Source organism: Acinonyx jubatus, chromosome B2, assembly GCF_027475565.1.
Source record: "Acinonyx jubatus isolate Ajub_Pintada_27869175 chromosome B2, VMU_Ajub_asm_v1.0, whole genome shotgun sequence".
Taxonomy (NCBI): Eukaryota; Metazoa; Chordata; class Mammalia; order Carnivora; family Felidae; genus Acinonyx; species Acinonyx jubatus.
Genome location: NC_069385.1, coordinates 114,639,518 through 114,666,212, shown reverse-complemented (window position 1 = coordinate 114,666,212; position 26,695 = coordinate 114,639,518). Strand labels below are relative to the sequence as shown.

Sequence of the window (26,695 nt, the reverse complement as noted above, 5' to 3'; positions counted from 1 at the left end):
TGGGACCACTTCCTCCTTCTTACTCTGAAGCTGGGAGCAGGCCTCCTGAGCCCTCTGGTGCACATTCCGGGATGCCTTAGCCCATCTGTGACCCCGGGTGGGGGTGGCTGAGGGTGCCGTTGGAGGCCACCTTCTCTGCTTCAGGGGTAGTTGAGGACCACCCTGGAGGTCTGCAGAATGGAGCAAGAGAGTAAGGAGAAGCTGGCACCTGTGTCCAGTCTGGTGACTGTGTTTGAGAACAGCAGGTATGGGGTGGAGGGGGGTGGGAAGGGTCGCCAGGGCGGACTGGTGGCCTCCCTTTAGCTCCTCTGCCCACCCTGGGCCCCCCTCTGCCCACTGCCAGGCCCTGGAGCACATGTTCTGCCAGTCTTCAGGCTGAGGATCAGGGCCAGGACTGCCCTGGGGCCTCACAGCAAGCAGTTCTCTCTCTGGGCCCTTCCTGGACACCTCCTCCTGTCTGGGCAGTGCCTGGGTTTATCACAGCATCAGGCAGTGTCATTGGGCACCAGGCACTGGGCAGAAGCGAGAGTGTGTGTGTATATTTTTTAATGTTTATTTACTTATTTTGAGACAGAGAGACGTGCATGCAAATGGGGTAGGGGCAGAAATAGAGAGACAGAGAGAATCCCAAGCAGGCTCTGTGCTGTGAGCACCAAGACTGACCCGGGGCTTGATCTCACGAACTGTGAGATCATGATCTGAGCCGAAACCAAGAGTCGAATGCTTATCCAACTGAGCCACCCCAAGAGTGCGTATATTGATATGTTGGGGAGAGTCCAGATGTGTGTAGTTATGAGCGAGCGAGCGTGGGCGGACCAAACAGTGTTTGGACTGCAGGACTCCACCCATTGGAAATACTAGCTAATACTTATCAAGCACTTACTCCTTATAAGTAGGACAACCATATAATTTATCATTCAACTCAGGGTACAATTAAAACTGAAAGTGGATGCCATTCAATTTTTTTGGCAGAAGGGAGAGGGCAATAGGAAAAGCTGAGCCTGTATCAGGCAAACCAAGATGTATCATCAGCCTACCTTTGGGGCATTTTTCTATGTGATTTTTGTTACTTAATTCATTTAATTATCTAACAGCCTCCTGAGAGTAGTTCTGTTTCTATTCCCATCTTATAGATGAGACAATGGGTGCACAGAGAGGCAAGGGGGCTTAAAAAGCTTTAAGTTCATGGGTAGGGGCTTCCATTTGAAGGAAAAAAAAAAAAAAAAACTGGGCCAGATGTGTGGAGGTCATTGGAGGCCCTGGCAGCGGTGGTGGTGATGGTGTGTGCGTCTGTGAGTGTGTCTGTGTGTGACATTAGTCTACTCTGCCGGCATTCCTTAAGCCCAGGACTGTGCGAGGGACTGTTGTAGGTCCCTCTGGAAATAGACTCTAAGATAGAAATTTGCTTCTGGGGATAGTTTTGGGAATAACACCTGTTGGGGCGAGGGATACAGCATTGGGAGAAGTTGAACTGTGTGCACTTGAAATAGAGGCCTCAGGCTGTCCCAAGTTGCTCTGAAGCTGAGATGTCCCTCAAGTCGTTCTAACTGAGGCAAAGGGATGGGTCTTTATACCTCCACATGGGCTAGTCATTGGATGTGGACTTGACCTTCGATGAGGCAGTTGTCTTCCAGGGAGGTCAATTCCCAATCGGCCACCATACCACCAACAACTGGGGAAAAGAGCTCCTCAGTCCTGAAGGGGGCGTGGTTGGTACAACACAGCATCACACAGGAACTGTAGCAGACACAGGAGCCGAAAGACTGATCCCTGCTGGGATGATTTTCGTCTTTGGATGCCAAGCTCATGAAATTACTATGATGCCAAGTCATAGACAATAGATATCCTGAGTGAAGCCTAGATTCTGAGTGCTGAGGGCACTCAGAGCAGACGAAGACTTCTGTGGCCTTCTAGGTGGATGTGGCATAGATGTGGACCTAGAAGGGCAATTCAGCTTCCTGAGCCAGGGACCTTACCCTGACTCTCCCGGAGTCCTTTGCCAAGCACGTTCTGTTCAGCACCAAGGACAGCTCCAGGCACCGCCTTCCTGGACCCCCACCCCCACCCCCTGCTCCCTTCTGCGTGGGGAGAGAGCACCACTCACTCAACATGCCAGGCATGTTCAGTGGAGATCCTCAGCAGGTGTGTGGTGCCCAGGCCACACCAGGCAAGAGGAGGCAGCCCTCAGACCAGAATGGGGTCAGAGGAGGCCTTGTCTGCAGGGTGAGAGTCACCTCTTATCATGTGAGAGGCCTTGTGCCAGCAGCCTTGGCTTTGGCTTTCTTGTGAGGTCTTCCAGCCCCCTTGTTGATCTGAAACTGAGGGGGGAAGAGGAAACAGAAGCTGGCCTGGCGCACTTGGAGGGAAATGCAAGTGCTGAAATGCAAGGGAAATGCAAAAGCTGAAACCAAATGTAGAACAGAAAGCCTGAGGCCCAGCTGTTTCCGCGGGTTGAGGAACCAGGCACTGAGGTGCCAGAGAAGGGTGGAGGAGCCCATGAGGAGCCACTGGGGACCGGGTTCCAATCCTCTCTGCCACCAGCTAGCTGAGTGACTTGGGGCAGACATGTTGACCCGCTGGACCTGTTTCTTCTCGACCCAGATGGGGAGGGGCAGTTTAGGGATCAGATGCCTGATCTGAACTCCACCTTTGCCACCCCCTCGCTGCAAGTTACTTATGCTGCAAGTTACTCTCTGTACCTCAGTTTCCTTAGCTGCAAAGCTGGGGTAATGAAAACCTGTCTCAGAGTTTTGGAGATTTTGTACCTGTCTGGTCCTCCATTGCCCAGACTAGCTGTCTCATCGCAAGCCTTTCCATACTAAAGGGAATGAGCACAACCCAAACCGTGGGCTATAACTCAGTGAAGGTTACTAAATACTTTAGCTGGCCTATAGACCCTGCACTCAAAGATACCCTTCAAAGGCCCATCCCGGGAGGAACAGGGAATTGCTGCCAGACTGGCTTCCCCCCACCCTCCACCCACCCACTAGAGGTGTGGAAGGCACGGCTCCCATTGCAAAGTCCCAGCTTTAGCAGTCCTGCCCTCCCTTTAGAGTGTTCCATGGCTCCCTCCTTCTCTCCTAAGATTTTAGGGCCTTTCCTGCTGCAGAGACTTAACATTAAAACAGACACGAGGTGTACAAGTGAGGGTGACCTGTGGCCACCTAAAAAACACTATATGCAGAAAGAGGGGTTCCTCCTGGCATTTTAAACAGGGAAGTATGTAGTTCCCCAGAAAACAAAACAAGTCTACGCTGACTCATTTTGAAAACTGGAGTTCCCTCCAAGAAGATGTTGGAAAGGAAGTGGATGTTTTACTTAGCAAACTCCTCCTGAGTGCCAGGCACTCAGGGGCCTCTTCACACCTGTGATGTGCATTGATCACTCCTAAATCCCTGACCTGGGAAGTGCTAGTCTTCTTCCTACTTTGCAGACAGGAAACTCTCAGATCTGTTCTGTTCATTTCAGGACTCCAGGAGCAGCAATCAAAGTCTCCAAACTGGAGGCTGAACGTCACCTCCCCGGGTACAGCCTTACCCCGTCTGCAGAACCATGGAAGGAGTCCCACGTTGGGGAGAGCCTGGGGTCTGAGCCCAGGACAGTCAGCAGGAGGTACCTGAACTCCCTGAAGAACAAGCTGTCCAGTGGAGCCTGGAGGAAATCTTGCCAGCCCGAGATCCACCCTGGGCCAGGGACGCAGGTGCCTGAGGGCTGGAGCGGATGTGGGGAGCTGGGGGACCCCTCCACGGACTTCCCTGCAAATTCTCTTCCAGCCCAAACGAGTACTTCTCTAAGCAGGGTCTTATGTCACCAGAAATCAGTTGAAAGCTGGATTCTACTCCCTTAACAGCCTTTGATTACATGCCTACAGTTCACCCCATTGTTCCATTGTTTCACATTCCCTTCACTGTAGGAGTTTTTTAGGCAAAGACACTGAAACTCAGATGGCTTAGGGGTTCCTGGGTGGCTCAGTCAGATGAGCATCCAATTCTTGACTTTGGCTCAGGTCATGTCCCAGCGTCGTGGGATCGAGCCCTGCATCGGGCTCCAAGCTGAGCATAGTAGAGCCTGCTTAAGATTCTCTCTCTCTCTACCCCCCTCCCAACTCTCTGTCTCTAAAAGAAAAAAACAAATAGCCCCATAAAACTCAGACAGCTTAAAAACTTGTCCAAGGCCACACAGCTTGTGTGAACCTGGCATCCTTCCTGGAGTGGCCTCAGTTTACCCACCACAAGAGGCAATAATCCCCAACTAGAGATAGAGATTAGTGCTGATCCTACCCTTAGACTGATCCTGGACAGGTCACCTCCCTTTTCTGCATTTCAGCTTCCTTGTCTGTGGAGTTCAAGGGCTAGGCTGTGTGGTACTGTGTCCCCCGGGAGCCAGACTGCCAGTGATCACACCCCAGCTCTTCTGCTTCCTGTGTGACCTTGGGCAAAGCACTGTAGCTTCTTTGTGCCTGTTTCCTCATTTATAAAATGGGAATGGCGATCACAGTAGTATGTTGCGGTTACCAGTTGCTGCGTAACAAGCACCCCAAAATATGGTGGCCGAATACGATTTATTATTTCTCACAGTTTTGTGGATTGACCAGAACATATGGATGGTTTTTCTATTGGTCTCACTTGGGGTTTGTCTTAGTCAGGTTGGGCCGACAAAATACCACAGACTGGGTGACTTAACAGAAATATATTTCCTTGCGATTCTGGAGACCGGAAGTCCCAAACCAAGGTGCTGGCAGGGTTGGTTTCTGGCAAAGCCTCTCGCCTTGGCTTATAGACGGCCATCTTCTCACTGTGTCCTCATGCACATAGTCTCCTAGTGTCTGTCCCTCCTCTTATAAGGACACCTAATCCAATTGGATTAGGACCTCACCCTTAGGACTTTATTTAACCATGATTATCTCCTCAAAGGCCTTATCTCCAAATACAGTCATATTAGCAGTTATGGCTTCAACATATGGATTTAGGGAGGGGAGCACAATTCAGTCCATAAGAGGGTCTCTCACGTGGCTGCGGTCTGATGGTGGCCGGGGATGGAATGCCCAAGATAGCTCAACTCTCAAACCTGGTGCCTGGGCAGGAACAGTGGAAGGCTGGATTCAGCTGCGGTGCTGGCGTTGCTGGGCCTTTGGCTCTCTCTATGTAGTCTCTGGGCCTCAACGTGGCCTTTCTATCAGCCAGACCTCCAGAAGTGGTGGTTCATGGCTCCCAAGAAGCTTCCAGGCCTCTTAAGCCTTAGACCCAACCTCACTCCTGCCCCATCCTTTGTTAAAGCGACCCCAGCGCCGGCCCAGATGCATTGTGGGAGGCCATGAGTGTCGGGAGGTGGGCGCTCACTGGGGCATCTTTGGAGACTACATTGGGGTCCCCAACAGAGGAGACCAAAAACTGTGTCTCTCCTTCTCCTCCTGTTCAAACCCCGCCCCCGGCCCCCCCTCCCCCACAGATGCCAGAGGAAAAGAGAATCGTCCAGGAACTACTGGAGACAGAGAAGGCCTATGTGGCACGCCTCCATCTGCTAGACCAGGTCAGTGGCCAGAATACCACCTCATCCTGCCCTGAGCCCCAGCACCCAGGTCTCCTCACCCCACCCCTGCTCTGCCTTCTGTACACCTCACCAGAGCTGAGGGGTAGGGCCTGGGATTTGATTCTAGGGCGTTCAGTCCCCCCCGTTGGCCGAAGTTAGGGCAGAAATCAGGAAGTAGCATTAATGCCACTTGCCATTTCACCCCCAGCGCTGGGGCTGGCCTCACGTGTAGCAGAGCGCACACATCCTTCCAGTCCCCATGCCTCATCTGTCACCCCAATGCTCGACACCCTCACCGTTATTATCCCTTCATCCTTTCTTTCTTTTTTTTTTTAATTTTTTTTTAATGTTTATTTATTTTTGAGACAGAGAGAGACACAGCATGAGCAGGGAAGGGGCAGAGAGAGAGGGAGACATGGAATGTGAAGCAGGCTCCAGGCTCTGAGCTGTCAGCACACAGCCTGATGTGGGGCTCGAACTCATGAGCTGTGAGATCGTGACCTGAGCCGAAGTCGGACGCTGAACCTACTGAGCCACCCAGGCGCCCCCCTTCACCCTTTCTTAAGAGGGTTAAATATTTGGAAATCAGGAGGAGGATCTTTTTTTTTTTTTTTTTTTACTTTTTTTAAACTTATTTTGAGAGAGACAGCGTGCAAGGGGAGGAGGGGTAGAAAGAGGGGGGAGGAGAAAGGATCCCAGGCAGGCTCCGTGCTATCAGCGCAGAGCCGGATGTGGGGCTCAAGCTCACGAACCGTGAGACCGTGACCTCAGCTGAAGTCAAGAGTCAGACGCTCGACTGACTGAGCCACCCAGGCGCCCCAGGAGCAGGATCTTTAGCGTGGCGAAGTTCAAGACCTTGACAGATGCAAGATGGACCCATCTCTGACACTCACCAGCTGCCAGCCTCTCTGACCAAGTGTGTCTGAGTCTGGAGGCCTTCATTTGCCCGTCTGTAAAATGGCCAGAATACAACCCTCCCTATCTCTTCCTGAGGTTGTTTCGAGGATGATGGGAGACTGAAGAGGTGAAAGCATTCAGTAACCTAGGCGGGGGGAGGGGTGGGGGGGCCTAAAGCCCCTGGGCTGTGCTTGTCTCCCCCTGGGCTGCTGTGTGGGTGGCTCTTCTCTGCCACAGGCCCAGTGACCGCAGGGGCCGTTCCAGGTGTTCTTCCAGGAGCTGCTGAGGGAGGCCCGCAGCAGCAAGGCCTTCCCCGAGGACGTGGTGAGGCTCATCTTCTCCAACATCTCCTCCATCTACCAGTTCCACGCGCAGTTCTTCCTCCCGGAGCTGCAGTGGCGGCTGGACGACTGGTGAGGTCCCCCACAGAGCCCTGAGGCCCCCTGACCGCTGCCCCAGCCAGGTCAGGGTGCAGCCCCCGGGGCACGAGGTTTGGCCTTGCTGCGTGGCCATGGCAGTCTCCTCCTCTGGGCTCGGTCTGTGTCTGTCCTCAGAGTAAGGGGCTTGGACAGATGAGTGCTGAGGGGCTGTGTGTGTGTGTGTGTTCTGGGGAAGGGGATAGATCAGGTCCTTGCTAGGCTGAGTGACTTAGGAGGCAGTGGAAATAGCCCTCGCTGACTGAGGGCTTCCTACATGCCCGGCCTTGGGCTTCACACCTATTAATGTTACTATTACTCCTCTAATTTGCAAATCAGCCCGCTACGTGATCATGGTTACGCAAGAAACTGTCTTCGTTTTCAGAGGTGACCATTGTAGCGTTTGGTGATGAAACTACTCGCTGTATACATTTTGCCGAAGCAATGCCATGACGTCCGGCATGTCTTTTAAAGTTCTTCAGCAGAGAGGAATGTCCGTAACTGTTAAATCCAGTGATGGATACATAGAGGTTCATTATTATGTTCTTTTTAGTTTATGGTTGCTTGACTTTTTTTTTTTCACAATAAAATGTTGGTTTGGGTGTGGTGTTTTTTTTTTTTTTTTAATTTTTTTAAATGTTTATTTTATTTTTGAGAGGGACAGAGAGAGAGACCCAGAATCCGAAGCAGGCTCCAGGCTCTGAGCTGTCAGCACAGAGCCCAATGCGGGGCCCAAATCCACAAACCGCGAGATCATGACCTGAGCCAAAGTCAGACACTTAACCTACTGAGCCACCCAGGAGCCCCTGTGGTGTTTTTTTTTGTTTTTAAAGACAACCCTATGCTTAGCATCATTCCCATTTTTTTCCAGTGGGAAAAGGAAGGGACAGTGAGGGTAGGTGGCCTGTCCAAGAACACACAGCTAGAGTAAATGGAACAGTTAGGAATCAAATTCAGGGAGGCCAGCTCCAGATCGCGGCCCCTCACTGCTCTGCTGTAACGGTCCCTGGGCTGACCTTCAGGCCTTACCACAGGATGACCCTGGATCCGTTCTTATCTCCTGAGCCTCAATTTCCTCATCTCTAAGATGGACCAGTGACCATCTCTTGCAGAGTTAAATGAGATGAGACATGTGGCATGTTTTGAGCAGTGCTTAGCACGTGGCCCTCGCTGCTGTCACGTCGGGGGCCTTGAGTGGTTACTGGATACGTGTTGTGGGCCCAACACTATGCTAGGTCTTTGGGGTGGAAGAGAATAGCATCTGCCCTCCAGGGCTCAAGGTCTAAGGGAGGTTGGACCGTACACGTTTGGGCGAATGCCTACACCCAGAGGTGCAGTGGAAAGACTGTTACGGGGAGTTCAGAGAGCCTGGCCTAACCTGACCCTGCCTGAAGTCAAGGGAGGAGGTCCTCAGGCTGAAGGCAGTACCTAGGTGGCCCTCTTGCAGGACAGCCACCCCCCGCATCGGTGACGTGATCCAGAAACTGGCCCCGTTCCTGAAGATGTACAGTGAGTATGTCAAGAACTTTGAGCGAGCCGCCGAGCTTCTGGCCACCTGGACTGACAAGTCTGCACCCTTCCAGGAGGTGATCACCCGCATCCAGGTGAGGTTGGGTGAGGGGCGGGACAGAGCCTGCATTGCCATCCCCCAGTGTGCACGGGCTCAGTCTCCCTGAGTGACTCTGGCCACCTCCAGGCTCAGCTGTTTGCACATGCTCCGGCATTAGCCTGCCCTGCCCACGCCCGTGGCCCTTGGGGCAGCCTGCCCCCCCTCCTCTGTTCTCGCCTCCACTCTTCCTCTCCCCATCTCTTCCCCAAGAGCAGCGAGGCCTCCGGCAGCCTGACTCTGCAGCACCACATGCTGGAACCTGTGCAGAGAATTCCACGCTACGAGCTGCTGCTCAAGGAATACATCCAGAAGCTGCCAGCCCAGGCCCCAGACCGGGCAGATGCTCAGAGTGAGGACACCCGTCCCCCCCAGAAATCCAGGGAGCTGGGGAGGCCTGAGCGACTCCCATTTATTTATTGAACACCTGCTAACATGCTTGGAATGACTATCAGCTATCAGGCACTTCTTAGACATTATCTCTACCATTAACCTTTTTTTGGTAGACATCAGGCCAAGAGAGATCAAGTGACTTGCCCAAGGTCACACGGCCAGAAAGGGGCAGGGGTGGCATTTTTTTTCAATTTTTTTAATGTTTTTTATTTATTTTTGAGACAGAGAGAGAAAGAGCACAAGCAGGGGTGGGGCAGAGAGAGAGAGCAAGACACAGAATCCAAAGCAGGCTCCAGGCTCCAAGCCATCAGCACAGAGCCCAACGCGGGGCCCAAACCCACAAACCGTGAGATCATGACCTGAGCCAAAGTTGGACGCTCAACCGACTGAGCCACCCAGGCGCCCCCAGGGGTGGCATCTGAAGCTATGCCTGTATTATGCCAAAACCCATGGTCTTTCCAAAGGACCCTCTGGGTCTGGCTTGGTTTGGCCAGCAGTGAGAGTCACAGACGCCTAACCCCTGTCTTCAGTGGCATCCACTCTCTCCACTCTGGGTGGGAAATGGCCCCCATGATCCAAACATCTCATGTGCCAGGCTACACAGTCAAGGCTGCTCCTATGGTTACTCATGGCAGTCCCCCTAGGCCACTTTGTTAAGCCTCAAGGACTTCCTGCCTCAGCCCCCAGCCCCAGATTTTCAGGAGATAACGCTGGCCCTGCGTCCCCCTTCAGAAGCGCTCGACATGATCTTCTCAGCCGCTCAGCACTCCAACTCAGCCATCACTGAGATGGTGAGCTGCCAGCTCTCGTGGGCGGGGGTGGGCGTGGGGCCCTGTACCGCAGGCCTCCGCGGGGGCCCTGTACCTCCTCCCTGCAGCTCTCAGCCTCCCCCAGCCCACCCAGGTCTCTATCTGCTCATCCCCTGATCCTACCCCATGACACCTGGCCCGCTGCTGTCCTCCCCTTCACATCCCGTCCCTGTCCACACAAGGCAAACCTTCCAGAAGCAGGTGGGCCCTGCCCGGCTTTGGCTGAGGGTGCACCCCCTGTCCCAGGAGCGGCTACAGGACCTGTGGGAAGTGTACCAGCGCCTGGGCCTCGAGGATGACATAGTAGACCCCTCCAACACGTTGCTCCGTGAAGGCCCTGTCCTCAAGATCTCCTTTCGCCGCAGTGACCCCATGGAGCGCTACCTTTTCTTGGTAGGGGATGCTGGGGGGCCCATCCCGCATGGGGAGGGAAGTCCGGGGGCCACACTGCCCCAGGTCCTGCCTGCGTGGTGTCTACCTGGCACCTCAGGAGAAACAGGGAAGAGCCCGCCTCTCTGTCCTTCCCTGATTTGGCATCCAGGTGATTTGGGACAGGTCCCTTGCTGCCTCTAGGCCTCAGGGATTTCCGACTGAGGGGTTTCCCAGACAGGCCCTGGGAAGCAACAGAGTCAGATTTTGAACCCAGACTGTTTGGCTCCCAACTCTGAGGTGTTAATCTGTGCTCTAGGGAATGCGTAGCAGGAAGGAATTAGGTTACTGTTAAGAACTGCCCAGATTTGCACTGAAGAAGCCAGGGGGTCTCCTGGAAATCTGGAAACTGGTCCTGCCCGGAGGTCTGGAGGAGGGAGCCCTCGCCACCCTGAGCCCCCATTAGAAAGTCCTTGTGAGTTTGATGCCCACAGATATGGCGGCCCTTCAGTGACAGTCCTAGGTGGATTAGGGGCCAGACCACCCCTTCATCATCACACCTGTGACTCCCGTGAGTAGCCCAGAGTGTGGCGAGAGGAGTGGGAGACACAGTGGTGCCCCGTCCACCCCCAGGGAAGCCCTGCCCTACCACCCTTCCTGCCCTGCCACTGCGCACGCGCTCACCGTTTGTGTCTCCTGCAGTTCAACAACATGCTGCTGTACTGTGTGCCCAAGGTCATCCAGGTGGGCGCCCACTTCCAGGTGAGGACCCGCATCGACGTGGCCGGGATGAAGGTGAGTGAGAGGCACCCCAACCACCGTCAGGCTTCATCCCAGAGGTGGATTGAGTATGGGGAGTAGCAGGAGGGACCACGCTGCGTTCTCAACCCAGGAACCCTAATCTGGTAGGTCCTGGGCCACCGTGGAGGTGGGAAAGTTTGGGGTTGGAGGTCTCCCCTGTGGGCTCCCGTAGGCCTGGCCCACTCTTTGGGGCAGTGCCCCCCACCCCGTCCTGGCCTCGCTCTGCTTTTCCTACCCTCTACAACAGTGCTTTGAAAACTTTAATACATGCATGAGTCCCCTGGGAGTGTTGTTAAAATGCAGGTCCGGATTTAGTAGGTCCGGGGCGGGGCCCAAGATTCGGCATCACCCCCGGGTGATGCTTCTGCTGCACATCTGCAGGCCAGATTTGGAGTTGTAAGGGTCTACACTGTCAGCTCAGCTGCTGGATCGTGTCATGTCCCCATCCAGAGGCAGCCACAAATGAGCGAGGAGGGCAGCCCATAACATTGCCCCATGGATTGGGCACTGCATCATCCCATCAGATTCTCCCGGGATCCCTGCAGTGTAGGGACTGTTATTTTCCCTTGCAATTTTGATTTTTCCTTTTAAAAATCACACTTTTGTTACTTAAAAATATAGATAACACACATTCCAGGGGCCCCCAGGTGGCTCAGTTGGTTAAGTGCCGGACTCCGTGTCGGGCTCAGCGCTGGGCATGGAGCCTGCTTGAGCTTTTCTCTCTCCCTTTCCTTCTGCTCCTCCCCCCATCTCAAAAAAAAAAAAGATCGTTAAAATTTTTTTTTTAAAAAAGATAATACAGGGGTATCTGGGTGGCTCACTCAGTTGAGTGTCCGATTTCAGCTCAGGTCGTGATCTCACAGCTCATGAGTTCGAGCCCCGTGTCGGGCTCTGTGCTGACAGGTCGGAGCCTGGAGCCTGCTTCAGATTCTGTGCCTCCCTCTCTCTCTGCCCCTCCCCTACTCATGCTGTCTCTTTCTCTCAACAATAAAATAAACATTAAAAAAAAATTTTTTTAAAAGATAATACATATTCCAAAATCAAATATAAAAAATATATACAGTGAAAAGTCTCCTCCCCACTCCATCCTCTAGTCCCCCTTCCTAGAGACAGTCTTTCCTTCTTTTTTTAATCTAAAAATTTTATATAAAAATGTTTTAATGTTTATTTAATGGGAGAGGGAGAGTGTGTGTGGGCACGAGTGGGAGAGGGGGAGAGAGAGGGAGAGAGAATCCTAAGCAGGCTCTATGCTGTCAGCACACAGCCTGACACGGGGCTCTATCTCTGGAACCGTGAGATCATGACCCGAGCCGAAATCAAGGGTCGGACGCTTAACCGACTGAGCCGCCCAGGCGCCCCTAGATAGCCTTTGCTTCTTATGAGGCCTCCCAGAGGCAGTTGTTACCTACACAAACTAATAACATGTTTATTACTGCTTTTTCACTTTGTTTCGCATAACCAGTGAAACTGTTTTTCATAGACAGCGTCCTGCACTTTGCTTTTTTTTTTTTTAAACATTTATTCATTTTTAAGAGACAGAGAGAATGGAGCATGAGCAGGGGAGGGGCAGGGGCAGAGACAGAGGGAGACAGAATCCAAAGCAGACTCCAGGCTCTGAGCTGTCGGCACAGAGCCCGACGCAGGGCTCGAACTCACTGACCGAGAGATCATGACCTGAGCCGAAGTCGGACGCTCAACCGACTGAGCCACCCAGGCGTCCCCTGTACTTTGCTTTTTTAACTAACTGCTAACTCTGGTGATTGCTGTACGTGAGTAAGATACCAGCTTCCTACCCTCCGTGTAGCCACAGAGTATCCCAGTGTGTGGAAAGTACTGGAATTTGTTGGTTCAGCCAACCCACCGCTGAGGGACCTTTAGATCGTTTTCAGTGAATTAACCAATGAATTAACTACGTACGAGACGGCGTGTGAGTATATCTGTAGTTAATCCCATTTAAAAAAAATTAAGGAATAAGCCATGGTCCATCTAGACAATGGAATATTATTCAGTGATAAAAAGAAATAAGCTCTCAGGCCATGAAAAGACGTGCAAGAAGCTGAAATGCATTTTGCCAAGTGAAAGAAGCCAGTTTGAAAAGGCTACGTGACATTCTGGAAAAGACAAAAGATCAGTGGTTTCCAGGGGTGGAAAGGAAAGGATAAGTAGGTGGAGCACAGAGGATTTTAAGGGCAGTGAAAAACTACTTTGTATGATACAATATGATACATGCCATTACATATTTGTCCAAACCCACAGAAGGGACTACACCAAGAGTAAATCCTAATGGAAACTATGGGCTTTGGGTGACAGTGCTGTGTCAACGTAGGTTCATCAATTCTAACACATGTGCCGCTCTGGTGGGGGTGTTGATAATGGAGAGGCTCTGCGTGTGGGGGCGCAGGGGGTATATGGGAAATCTCTGTATCTTTCTCTCAATTTTGCTGTGAACCTACAACTGCTCTAAAAAAAAATTAAGTCTTTGAAAAGAAAACCAAGGCCCAGAAAGGTTATATTTTGCTTGGGGGGTCACACAGCAAATCCTGGTCTGAGCGATCAAACCAGGTATAGCCGCGGCCAGAGCCCCTGTACCTAATCACCATACTGGACTGCCTCCTGTTAAGGCTTCAGCTCAGAGGGGCAAACTTATGCTGAATCGCAGGCATAGTGGAGTAAGTGGTGGGGGAACCTTCTTGACAACTCCTCTCTGATCACTCCTGAGTCCCGGAGCGTCCTGAGGGCTGGGGCTGGGAGAAGCAGAGGTCAGGTCCGGGCTGTCCTGGTACCCTTCCATTTCTCCATCTCTTACCCCTATCACCACCTCCCTGTCCTCTCCCAGGACCTGTCCTAGGAGGGAGGTTCAGGTAGGAGTTGAGCCAGGACCCTCCGTCCTCTGGAGAACCCCTGGGTCTCAGAGAGCCCTCAGCAGGAGGGCCTTGCCCTTGCTCCCGACTAGGCTTGCCTGGCATTTGGGGCCCAGTCAAGGGGCCTGGAAATGAGTGCAGCCTGAGAGGGTAATGAAAGCCAGTAGAGGGACCTGGGCAGCCTGTGGGCATTCCAGCCCACTCCCCGTGCCTGAGTTGACTGAGGTCTTTTGTGAATGCAGCCCCTCACCCTGGGACATCCAGCTTCCCTTCCTCAGTCTTCAGAATGTCCCAGAGGGCGGGGTGTGTGTGCAGGCTTGTATGTCTGGGAGCCTTGGTGAGGGAGACTGAGAAAGGCATGTTTAAGGAGAATAACAGACAGACAGAAGTGGAGACAGGCGGCCTTGTCTCAGGGCTGGCAGAGACCCAGGCATAGAAAAAGAGAGGCAGAGATTGACAGAGAGAAAAGCCAAGAAATAGGCCGAAACAGAGTCATAAAGAGAATATACACGGAGAGAGGACTGAGAGCGTCAGACCCTTAGAGAATGTGTTGAGGGGTCAGTATGTGCCGGGTTCCTGGTGCCTACCAGTCCCACCGAGTACGTTCCCTGCACAGTGTGTCTGATGTTCCATTGGCCACACAGCACCTTCTCTTGAATGGCTCAGGCAGGGCAGGCACAGAGCTATCCGCCTGTCCACTGCTGTGCAGGAACCATTTTCTGAGTCTGAAGTCTAAAGGCAGTTCTAGCCTTTGATCACCATGATGGTTCCCACCGGTCTATGACCCCCTAGCCTCCTCCCTTCTGGATATTGGGGAGGCCTAGTTCTCACCAGCGGATTCTCCCCAAGGTCTGAGTTGGTCCTAATGTTGTGCTGTCCTGCATGAGGCCAGCCTGGGGAGAAGGAAGGGATAAAGGCACACACATACCCAGAGTCTCCATGTACAACTGTGCAGGTTGGGCACTGCACCAGCATACCTCCCCTAAGATGAGCAAATCTCATCTGGATTGTCTATTTACAGTTCTTCTAAGTTTTTATGTATTTATTTTTGAGAGAGAGATGGGGGAGGAGGTGACAGAGATAGAGGGAGAGAGAGAGAAAATCCTAAGCAGGCCAAACGCTGCCAGCGCAGAGCTCGATCTCACAAACCTCAAGATCATAACCTGAGCCGAAATCCAGAGTCTGGGGCTCAACCGACCGAGCCACTCAGGTGCCCCTTTAGTTACAATTCTTATTGTCCGGCAGATGGCAGTCAAGCAACTTGTTCCAACAAAACCTCAACATTATGCCAGTTTGCCAACAGATGTCAGTAAAGTGTTTTGAAGAAGGGGTGTCTTTTTCTAATTAGCACAAAGGCACCGTATGGGTTAGCAGGGGCCTGAACCGGCCCAGACCTGGGGAGTGGTTGACACTGGACACAGCAGAGCCTGGGAACTGGCCTCCAGAAGCTTCCATCCTGCCCCTCTGCAGAGGGGATCCTGGAGTCTCAGGCCAGGAGCTCCCCTCGGTTCCCCTTTTTCTACTAAAAGCATCATACTTCTTTTTAGCTCTGGATCCCAAACCTTAGATTTCTCTTTTTTTTCCCCCCTCCCCTCTCTCTCCATTAGTCATGGAGTCTTGCCGGATTTCCCGATATTGTCCCCCAGGGAGAAATGTTCTCTCTTCCCAGGTGCAGGCAGGCCCCTCGTCCCCTTGCACACAGCTGCGGGAGGGGCTTTCTCCGACACCTCTCCAACAGCTGCTCCAGGTATAAACCCTCGGAGCCTCCCCATTGCCAAGAGTTTGAGTCCAAACCACATCAGGCCCCTCCTAGAGGGAACAGACTGATTCTGTGGGCCTGAAGGTGAAGGAGACCTAACGTGGGGCAGGATGTACCCAGGGTCACTGTTCTCCGGGATGCGGCGGGCCACCCTGAAAGTGGGCAAAAGCCTGGTCACCACATGGCAGGGAGCCAGCAGAGAGTCTCGAGTGTCAGTGGAACAACAAAGTTCTGCCACACTAGGGCTCTTGTCTATGTCTTAGTTTCCCTTTGTGACTCTCTCTCTCCACACTGCCTGGAAGAGGTCTGTGCTTGTAAGACTCTGGGAGTGGCGTGGAAATAGATGTTCTTGCCCCTTGGGGGCCAAAAACCTGAATTTGAATCCTCATTCTACCCTGTAGATGCCATGTGAGCTCAGGCAGGTCTCCTGCCCTCTCTGAGTCTCCATCTCCATATCTCCTAAAGGAGGGTGATAACATCTCTCTCTCTCCCAAGATTGCTGTGAAGATTTTCTTTAAGTTCCTAATACAGGCATTTTTGAGCCAAGAAAGTATACAATGAACCCCTGTACGTTCATCACCCGGTTTCAACAGTTGTCAACCCCAAACCAGCCTTGTTTCCTCAGGAGTCTCCTTCCTAATCCGCTTTCCACTGGATTATTTAAGAGCAAATCTCAGATGCATAATCATTTCACCTATAAACACAGTACGTGTCTGAAAGAGAAAGGACTGTCTTTTTTTTTTTTTTTTGCCATAAAAGGTGACAACGGTACTGTTATCACATCTGGCAAATGAATAATAATTATTTAATAATATTAAGATCCTTTGGTTTTCCTTGACTGTCTCATAAATGTCTTCTCACAGCCGATCTGTTTGAATCGTTTGTGATATGTTTCTTACATCCCTTCTAATCCATTACACATCCCTTTCCTCTTTTTTCTCCTTTGTTAATTGAAGAAACCAGCTCATTCCCTGAGCGTTTTGCGCAGTCTGGATTTTGCCGACTGCACCCCTGTGGTGTCATCAACGTGTCCCGCGGTCCCCCATATTTCCTGTAAACTGGCAGAGAGCCTAGAGGCCTGACCAGATTCAGCTATGTAAGACTCTCGCTGCCTGTCGCTGTCCTCGAGAGGCGTGTAGAGGCTAAGTGCTAGGGTGGATCAGTGGGTTCAGCAGTTGTGCGAATAAAAAGGGAACAGGTGTGGAGAAGCCCTGAGCTCAGTGGCCGGGACATAGCGCTGTCTGACTGGCAGCCTTCACAATGACCTTGGACCTGTGGGGTTCTGGGACAAGGGGACAGTGAAAGGCAGTAGAAGTGGGGGGTCTGTTGGGTTCTATGAATTGGGCAACCAATGTCTTCCTTCACTGTGTGGGGTAGAGGGTCTTGTTCTAGGCTTTAGGTTTGCTCTTGAAAAAGCTGTGTCCCCAAACCCAATTTATGACCCAATTTGTGTTTTTGGTGAGTCCCTTGTGAGGAACTGTCACTCCTACCTCACACTGGGCCAACTTAGCCGCGGCTAAAATTCCAGGAGCCTTGACACCCCGTGTTCTCAGAGTGCAGGCTGGCTGCGGGTGCCTTTGCTTGGTTCCGCGGGTGTAGGGAGGCCTTGGACAAGGTTGCGATGCCGGACCCTCGACTTTGAATCGTCCCTTGGGCACAATCCGCCTCCATCCACCCCGCGGTGTCTGGGGGGCAGGGGCTGACAAACCTGAGCGAATCCTCTCCCTCCCAATGCCGAGCAGGTGCGGGAGCTGACCGATGCGGAGTTCCCCCACTCCTTCCTGGTGTCCGGGAAGCAGCGCACCTTGGAGCTACAAGCGCGGTAGGCGGGGAGGGGGTGGGGGGATGGGCCCGGCGGGAAAACTGGGAGGGGCTCCTCTCAACACCGTCTTCACTCTCCGAGCAGGTCCCAGGAGGAAATGATTTCCTGGATGCAGGTATCAAAACGATCCAGGGCCCCTAGGATTCTGACCCCACACTACCCACCCAGGCTGAGGGGGAGGGTGGGGTGTGCGTGTACACGTTCATGGTGGGGGGGCAGGTGTGTGTGTGTGTGTGTGTGTGTGTGTGTGTGTGCGCGCGCGCGCGTATGCCCAGCTGCTCCCTGTGCTTCTTCAGGAGTCGGTCTGTGGTAGTTTGAAATCAGATCTGGGTTCAAATCTTGCTGCCTTTCCCTGCCTAGCTGGGTGGCCTTGGGCAAGTCACTTAATGTCCTCAGTTTTCACATCTGTCACCTGGGGCTAACAGTCTCTCCCCCCTTGAGTCAGCCAGTGTGTGCTGAGAATCCAGTGCCTCGCACCCAGTAGGCTTTCAGCAATGCCTGTTGGCGGTGTGGATGGATGGACAGATGAGCAAGCCCTCCCTGCCCCCCCCCACCCAACCACCTCCCGTACCCCCTCAGGCCTGCCAAGCAGCCATTGACCAAATTGAGAAGCGGAACGAAACCTTCAAGGCTGCGGTCCAAGGCCCGGAGGGAGACACCCAGGAGCAGGAGGTAAGTGAAGCCTTTGCATATCCCTCACTGGAGCCACCAGCCTCACACACACTAATTCCCTCACTTGCTCTGCCCAGCCCGGCTCGGAGGGCAGGGGAGTGTCACGCACCAGGAGTGATTCAAAGGGACCAGGGAAAGCCCACCCACCCCAAACATCAGAGACTCAGTGCCAAAGGTTCTCCCATTAGCAAAAAATTCCTTTGGGAGCCTCTATATGCCACTATCCCTGGGAAGGACTTCACATCTACACAGCTCGGGCTGTCGGGTGGTACAGGTCTGGGTTGAACGTGCCTGAGGAATGTAAGACCAAGGGAAGGTAGGGGGTCGGGGGGAGAGGGAGAGTGTCTGTGACTTGATTTCTAATCTGAGTTCTGAACTCTGGTTCCTGGGTGTCTTTGCTGAGTCCCTTGACCTCTCTGGGCCTCAGTTTCCTCACCTGTCAAAGGGGAGTAATAGTGACTGACCTAGCATATAGTCTGTCAGTTCGGTCAGCTTCATGTGGAAGCTGCTGGGAAGCACAGCACACGCGACCCCTGCCACGAGCAGGTGGCCAGAGGGCCCCAGGGCGAGGCCAGAAGGGGGTCACGAGCAGGTGGCCAGAGGGTCCCAGGGGGAGGCCAGAAGGGGGTCACGAGCAGGTGGCCAGAGGGCCCCAGGGTGAGGCCAGAAGGGGGTCACGAGCAGGTGGCCAGAGGGTCCCAGGGCGTGGCCAGAGGGTCCAGGGGGAGGCCAGAAGGGGGTCACAAGCAGGTGGCCAGAGGGCCCCAGGGCGTGGCCAGAAGGGGGTCACGAGCAGGTGGCCAGAGGGTCCCAGGGCGTGGCCAGAAGGGGGTCACGGAGTGCCCACCCTACTGCCCAACAGCTGCAGTCTGAGGAGCTGGGCCTCCGGGCGCCACAGTGGGTCCGGGACAAGATGGTGACCATGTGCATGCGCTGCAAGGAGCCCTTCAACGCCCTGACGCGCCGCCGCCACCACTGCCGAGCCTGCGGCTACGTGAGTCGTCCCGCCATCACCCCTGCCTCCACCCGTCCCTCCTCTGCCTTCCCCTCCCTGGCCCAGGGCCCCTCTCCCCTCCCCGCCAACTCTGCGGGCTCCCACCCACGCAGCCCAGAAGCATCAGGTGCTGACTCTGAGCCAGGGATGTGAGTGTTTGGACCTCCCGGTGCCCACCCGTGAACCAGGGGCTCGTCATCCCCGTTCTGCAGATGGGGAAACAAGGCTCAGAGAGGCCAGACGATGTGCTCAAGACACTCCCCAAAGCTGGCCCTGCCAGCTCCTGTTTGTACCACCATTTCCCGAGAGCCCAGACCCAGCACTGGGAAATGGGTTCCCGTTCCAGGTGGGGCGTCCACACCCCTCAGCCCCTCTCGGGCCTTGCGCCCACCACCTCATCAGCCCCATGCCTGTCTTTCCTGGCTTCTTAACCGACCCTGGCTAACTGTCCCCTCCTCTCCTGGCAAGCCCTCGGTGTTCTAGCCCCTGGTCAGTTCTGTTCCTCACCGTGCCTCAGTTTCCTCACTCGTACCGTGGGAATTGTAACACCTACCTCCAGGGTGGTAGTGAGGACTCAACAGAGAAGGTTCAGTGCCTTCCCTCTCCTTCTCCTCCTTTCCTTCCTCAGCAGTTCAGGAGGGGCTCACTCAGAGGAGCAACCACCAGCTGACTGAGGAAGGAACCTGTCCACTCTCTTACCAGCTCCGGCAGGGTTATCAGAGACAAATTTTGCTTTGCTTTTTAAGCACCTGCTGTACTTGAGCTGTTCTCTGTCGACAGTCAACATCACAACCCCCTCCATTTACTCTGCAAACAGAGAAGCCCTTTACAGCCTCAGTCTTTAATGACCTCCAGGGGACAGGAGACCAGCCTGGCAGGTTGGGGCCAGTCAGGGAGGTGTCCCCAAAATGTATTTAAATGGCAATTGGGACACAAAGGAAATCTCTAGGACTGGGAACACACCTGTGTTCAGATGTAAGTGACAAGTTGTATCGGAACCTAATGGACAGGATCTGGGGATTAGCTACTGTTCTTGGTGACTCACGTCTGTAAAGAAGGGTCGGGTCAATTCACACTTGTGACTTTGTAAGTACTTCCTCAAAAATTATTAAAAATAGTTAAGAAATGCAAAGAGGCACAAAGAATAACAATACCTATGTACCCGCCTTCAAGGCACATGGAAGAAAGACGACATTCTGACCAAAAAAAAAAAAAAAATGAAATGTATAATCCTTAATTGGATTGTGGATGGCAAAAACAAAACTAGCCACAGAGGTCGTTCTGGGGAACGTCGGGGAAATTTGATCACGAGCCATCTATTGAAAGTAATATTGTATCGATGCTAAATTTCCCAAGTATGATCATGACGTTATGAATAGGCAGGAAAATGCCCTTGTTTTTAGGAGATGCCAGCTACATATTTGAGGGTGCGGTGTCATGAGGACTGTAATTTGCACTCAGACGATTCAGGGAAAAAAATACATGGATAGAGAGGGAGAGATAAAGCAAATGTGGCAAAAATGTTAGCAATTGGTGAGTGTGATGGGGGCAGTATCCTATGCTATTCTTTCAATTTGTCTGTAGGTTTGAAGTTTTTCAAAATAAAAAGCCGGTGGAGGAGACAATAAATACACACTAACCGTGTAAACACTTTAAATCTCAATAAATTAAAATACTCCCAAGGTCGTTGAAGCCCCCCCGTGTGGGGCTACGTGAGAGCCCCTTGGCCCAATTTCAGCGTTTCCCTTGCCCGCACCTACCTTTGTATTCTGTGAGTCATTCTTTCAGTGGTTTGGGCGCCCAGTTTCTGTCTCCCCACCTGCCAGACGGGAATCCTGGTGAGGGTGGGGCGGACCAGGCTTTCTGTGGGTCCCTCCCGGGTCACGTGCTGTGCTGGGCACCCAGACGAGCCCCCTCGTCTCTGTGTTTTGGCCCCCGCTTCCAATCCCACATCCTGGGCTCAGCGTGACACCCCAGTCTTCCTGGAAGTTACATCCCGCAGCACCCATGTTTCTCTCTGATTCTTGTCATGCCTCTTTCTCCTGGCCTCCCCAGCATGACCCACATTGGCCTGTCTGGGGGCTTTCTCTGGGCTGGGCTCGGGGCGGGCCCCGCTCCACAGAGTACACATGCTGGGTCTTCCTGGCAAGAACGACCAGCTCATCTTTTTTTTTTTTTTTTTTAAGTTTTTTAACGTTCATTTATTTTTGAGAGAGAGAGACGGAGCGTGAGCAGGCGGGGTGGGGGGGCAGAGAGAGAGGGAGACACAGAATCCGAGGCAAGCTCCAGGCTCCGAGCTGTCAGCACAGAGCCCGACGCGGGGCTCGAACCCACAAACCGTGAGATCATGTGATCTGAGCTGACGTCAGATGCTTAACTGACGTTAACCTCAGCCCGTTATTTTTCTATGAAAACATGCTTGGCTCTAGGATTGAGTGGAATGCAAAATGTGCACGAATCCTAAAGCTAAACCATGGGGCTTTAAATACCTGTCCCGTATGTGGAGGGCCAGCCAAGTGGCCCTCGGCAAGTCCCTTGCTGTCGGGAGGGGATGACAGCCCCAGGGCTTCCACCTGGTGGGGCGGTGGGAGAACCAGGTGAGATGCTGAGGGGAGAGAGAGCTTGGAGAAGCGATTAGGTGCAGCCGTGTGTGCAGGGAAGCCCCTGGGATTCACAGCCGCCCTTACGAAGGGGGAATCAAGAGGCACCTGCAGTGGGGACCTGCCTTCGAGCCCCCGGCTGGGGGAGCCCAGAGCCTGAGCTCTCCCCTCCCCCGTGCCGTGGCCTCCAGGCCCCGGGGCTTCTGCCAGCACAGGGGACCACCTGTCTCTGCCTCCATCCCTCTCCCGGAGCTTGCTCTGTCTTCCTCCTGTCCCTGGTTGCTCTCATGCCCCTGCCCCCCAGGCCGGGGTACAGACGCGGTCCTCCCCTGCCTCACCCCCCAGGTGGTGTGTGCCAAGTGCTCCGACTACCGGGCTGAGCTCAAATACGATGACAACAGGCCCAACAGAGTCTGCTTCCACTGCTACACCTTCCTCACCGGCAGCGTGCTCCCCGAGGACAAGGAGGACAGGAGGCGGGGCATCCTGGAGGTGAGGGCCAAGGATCTCCACCCAGCAGCCGTGTGCAGGCGCCCGCCACGTGCTGGCACCGTCCTCGGTGCAAAGGAACAAGCCAGCTGCGGTCACATTTCCCATCCTCCTCTCTGCCCCTGGGCACCCCTCCCCTTCCCCCGCAAACAGAGCTGGGCCTGTCACCAAACAGAAGCAACCTTTGGCTCTAGGCTGTCATCCGGACTCTCCACCTGTCCTCTGGCCCCATCCAATAATCACAACGACCTCTCCGCACAGTTCCTGTCTGTATGCCCATGCCCTGCCCCGGAAGTCTCCGGAGGTGAAGAGAGCCGGTGTCTCTGATCCCATTTCACAGATGGGAAGACTGAGGCTGCAGGTCAGGGTCCCACTTCTGGAAAGAGGCAGACTGGAAACTCCATTCTAAGTGGAAGGGACTTCAGGGACCTGTCCCATGGAGACCCAGGCCCAGAGAGGCAGCTTATCCAAGGTCACCCAGCAAGTTAGGAGCCAGCTGTCTGGCCTCTGCCACGTATGTTCTCTCTGCTGCCTTGGGGCTGGTGGAGCCACTCTCCACACCCACAGATGCGCCCCAAGCTGCTCCCTCCCTGCCAGTCGACACCTGTGGGGCACGAGCCACGTTCACTTCCTGCCACAATGTTCCCCAGCCCAGACACTGGCCACCACTGCCCCTCTGCCTGGTTGAAGGCCAGGTTGACATCCCACCGTCCCAGGGAGGTGGGAGAAGACCCCTTCCCCCCATTCCAGCTGAACACAGCTCCCAGGTTTCAAGGTGGTTCCCTTCCGTGGACCTCTGCCCGCTTTCCAGTTTTCCCCACTCCCTGCTCGTGCCTTCCCTGCCCGCTAGGCCACAGGCCCACTCCCTTCTCAGGCCCCCATTCTGTTCCCTGGGGCAACTCGCAGGTGAGAAGCCCCTCCTGGCACCTGCCCCAAGCTCCGGCTGGCCGGGTTTGGACTGCAGCCCTGCCACCGGCCAGCTATGTGACCACAGGCCCGCGACGGGACCTCTCTGAGGCTCAGGGACGAGCAACCCCTCCTTACAGCGTTGCCGCAAGGCTGCGAAATAGTGATTGTCAAAGCCCCCAAACCAGCGTCTGTCACAGAGTGGGCACTCTGTTCCCTGACAGCCTCTGTCTCTGGTTGTAGAAAGGGTCTGCGGCAGGGTCGGAGCAGAGCCTAATGTGCAGCTTCCTGCAGCTGGTCGGGGACAAGTGGGGCAAGAGCGGCCCCCGGGGTTGGTGCGTGATCCCCCAGGATGACCCCCTCGTCCTCTACATCTACGCTGCCCCTCAGGTAATGCCACCGCCCGCCTCCCAGACCTTGGCCTTCTCGCAGTTCATGTGTGTATGGGGTGGGTATTGTTGGCCCCATATGCCCGAGGAGGAAACTGAGCCCCAGTGAGGACATGCTTCCCTCGCGTCAGGGTTATTGGCTTTCAGAGCTGGGCCCAGACTCTGTCCAGCGGGCAGCCAGTCCTCTTCTTCCTGGATGCCCTCCCAGCAGTCCACCTGCTTCATGGGTGTTTGGGAAGTGAGAGGTGGGGACGTGGCTATCACCTTCAAATCGGCTGTCTGAGGCATTGGGGCTGAACAGAAAGACGGCGGCCCATGGCTCTCTCCTCCCCTCCCAGGACATGCGGGCTCACACCTCCATCCCGCTGCTGGGCTACCAGGTGACTGCTGGGACCCAGGCAGACCCCCGGCTCTTCCAGCTGCAACAGTCAGGCCAGCTCTACACTTTCAAGGCTGAAACCGAGGAGCTGAGGGACCGCTGGGTCAAGGCCATGGAGCGGGCGGCCAGCGGCTGGAGCCCCGGGAGGCCCGATGATGGGGACCTGTCTGACTGACCCACAGCTGGCCACTCTCCCCTTCAGAGTCCGGCTCCCAGCACGGCCTGGCCCTGCGGCCTCTGTCAAGCTGATCTTTCAAATAGCTGATTTCCAGGGGCGCCTGGCTGGCTCAGTCTGTAGAGCATGCGACCCTCAATCTCGGGGGCGTACATTTGAGCCCCATGTTGGGTGTGGGGATTACTTAAAAATATAAATAAACTTTAAAAAACAAACAAACGACTGATTTCCAGTCATCAGTGCCCAGACCGTGTGTCTTGACTTGGAATTCAGAAAACGTGGATTTGTTCCTTTGGGGAGGGGGTAACTGAGCATCCCTGTTTGCTCAAGGGCTGAGGTGGTGCTGGGGACATAGGACTTAACAGCGCTAAGACCTGGAAAGTCCCAGATAACCCAGGACTGTTGGTCACCAGTATGGTTCTCAGCCTGGGCTGTACATTAGCATCACTTGGGGACCTTTAAAAAATACCAAAGAAGGGATGCCTGGATGGTTCAGTCGGTTAAGCGTCCGACTTCGGCTCAGGTCACGATCTCACGGTCCGTGAGTTCGAGCCCCGCGTCGGGCTCTGGGCTGATGGCTCAGAGCCTGGAGGCTGCTTCAGATTCTGTGTCTCCCTCTCTCTCTGCCCCTCCCCTGATCGCGTTCTCTCTCTCTCTCTGTCTCAAAAATAAATAAACATTAAGAATACATTAAAAAAAAATCCTTAAGGAAAGAAATAAGGAAGGGAGCCACACAGATATCAGAGGGAAGAGCATTCCGGGTGGAAGGAACAGCAAGTGCCAAGGTCCTGAGGTGGGAGCCTGCCTGGCACATGTGAAGAACAGTGAGGTCAGGATGGCTGGAGCAGAGTGGGCAGGAAGGAACTAAGAGAAGACATCAGATCATAGTCAGATCATCCCTAAACTAAAGGTGAGGCAGATGTGGGGGCCCTCCAAGGGCTGAGTGAGATGGAGAGTCGTTAGGGGGCGGGGCATCTGATTTAACAGACTCCCCCCTGCTGCTTGTTGTGACAGACTGAATGTGGCAAGGGTGGAAACAGTTTAGAGGCTGTGACACCAACCCCCCCCCCCCCCCCCCCGTGAGAGAGACGATGAGAAGGGACTGGATTCTGGATTTATTCTGGAGGTAGAGCAGAGATTCCCTCACAGGGTGAACGTGGTAAGAGAGGCAGAAGGAGCCAAAGGTGACACTGAGTGAGACCTCTGACCTGACAGCATGGAGGACGGAGCTCCTGTTGACTGAGATAAGAAAGCCGTGGAAGCGGCGGGTCAGGGAGCAGCAGCACATCAGATCTCTGACGTGGACAAGTCATAGCTGAGGCACCCACTCCTGGCCACGTCCAGTGGTGGCGTGCCTGAGCCCGGGTACCAGGTCTGGACTGGGGATGTAAACGTGGGAGCTGTCAACCCAGAGATGGGGGTCAAAGTGTACATCAAACAGGGGCGCCTGAGTGGCTCAGGCGGTTGAGCGTCCGACTCTTGATTTCAGCTCAGGTCATGATCTCACAGTTGGTGAGTTCGAGCCCCAAGTTGGGATCTGCGCTGACATCGCAGAACATGCTTGGGATTCTCTCTCTTACTCTCTGGCCCCCCCCCCCGCCCCTCTTGGGCACACATCCTGTCTCTCTCTGTCTCAAAATAAGTAAATAAACTTAAAAAAAAAAAAAAAGACTATCAAAGCATGCGTGAAACAGAAGGAAGAGGTCCAAGTCCTGAGCCCTGCACATCCCAACATTTTAACCTTTTGACCTACGTTTACAATTCTGAGAATTTACCGCAAGGAGACAGGCCAGTGCGACAAGATTCATGGACATGATTTACAATAGTTCTCCCAAACTGAGGACTACAGAAATAACCCGTCCAAATGGGGAGACCTTTGCCCATAAACTTATGCCCATCCAGAGGGACTCAGACAAACTGCTGTATCCATGCAGCGAACCATGCGGCTGTTGGAAGGGAAGGCTTAAATGTTACTGTGCTGCCTTGGGAAGACCGCCGGGATGCGTTAAGCAAGGAACAACCACAGAAGGATCGAACACTTTTAAACGCTCACTGTGTGTCAAGCACTGTGCTAAGAACTTGGAGGCGATTATTTCATTCGATTCTTCTGTTTTCTCATTTTTTTTTAAATGTTTATTTGTTTTTGAGAAAGAAAGAGAGCGTGTGAGCGGGGGAGAGGCAGAGAGAGAGAGGGAGACAGAGAATCCCAAGCAGGCTCCACACCCATCAGCCCAAAGACCCATGTGGGGCTCGAAACCACCAACCTTGAGATCACGACCTGAGCTGAAATCGGATGCTCAACTGACTGAGCCACCCAGGCGCCCCTGATTCTGAATAATATTAGAAGTAGGTGCTAATTTGGATCCTCATTTTACAGATGAGAAAACCACGGCTTCGTTGGTTGAATAATTTGTTTGTGGGCACATAACATGGGGTAGCGGAGGCAGCATTCCCAACCATTGTGTGGTGGAACATTCCAGTCCTGCCTGGATGGAGACGTTTTGTATCTGCACCATCTTTTAAGGGCTACCCAATATACTGCAGGAGTAGATGATTTGCTTTCTTCTTTAGGTGCTTCTGTGGATTTGGATTTTTTTCACTATCGCATATCACTTCTATAATCCCAAGGACAAAAGTGGTTTCCCATGTTAAGAGGAACATAAAGGAAGGAACAAAGGAAGACTCACCTGTTCTTCTCCAGGGGCCCAACCTGCTATGCAGGGTTGCTAAGACATCAGTGCCAGAGCCCAGGGGCTGAGTGGCCTCAGGGAAGCACTACCTGGGAGCACCCAGTGAGAAGGGGATCACTTGTTAGGCCACTTGTTAGGG

At 53.7% G+C, this 26,695-nt stretch overlaps 1 protein-coding gene across 3 annotated transcripts; it reads left to right on the top strand.

Moving 5' to 3' along the window:
- FGD2 (FYVE, RhoGEF and PH domain containing 2) lies at positions 1-24,085 on the top strand. 3 transcript variants are annotated; one of them, XM_027057853.2, is made up of 16 exons: positions 1-245; positions 3,469-3,700; positions 5,449-5,529; positions 6,691-6,839; positions 8,290-8,446; positions 8,662-8,800; positions 9,574-9,632; positions 9,897-10,043; positions 10,722-10,814; positions 17,183-17,262; positions 17,347-17,377; positions 17,842-17,934; positions 18,797-18,928; positions 21,874-22,020; positions 23,167-23,313; positions 23,693-24,085. In XM_027057853.2, the coding sequence occupies exons 1-16, from the start codon at positions 178-180 to the stop codon at positions 23,864-23,866; spliced, it is 1,929 nt and encodes a 642-aa protein (XP_026913654.1). In that variant the 5' UTR covers positions 1-177; the 3' UTR covers positions 23,867-24,085. The 3 variants fall into 3 exon arrangements, with proteins under 3 accessions (XP_026913654.1, XP_026913653.1, XP_053078845.1); XM_027057852.2 differs by having other exon boundaries at positions 23,651-24,085; XM_053222870.1 differs by lacking the exon at positions 5,449-5,529 and having other exon boundaries at positions 23,651-24,085.
- Positions 24,086-26,695: the final 2,610 nt, after the last annotated feature.

What these genes read in the sequence shown, in the direction of transcription:
- FGD2 (XM_027057852.2), top strand. Translation starts at nt 178, where the DNA reads ATGGAGCAAGAGAGTAAGGAGAAGCTGGCACCTGTGTCCAGTCTGGTG. An exon ending in CAGTGGCGGCTGGACGACTG is followed by an intron (nt 6,840 to 8,289) that starts GTGAGGTCCCCC and finishes GCCCTCTTGCAG; the next exon opens with GACAGCCACCCCCCGCATCG. An exon ending in ACTCAGCCATCACTGAGATG is followed by an intron (nt 9,633 to 9,896) that starts GTGAGCTGCCAG and finishes CCCCTGTCCCAG; the next exon opens with GAGCGGCTACAGGACCTGTG.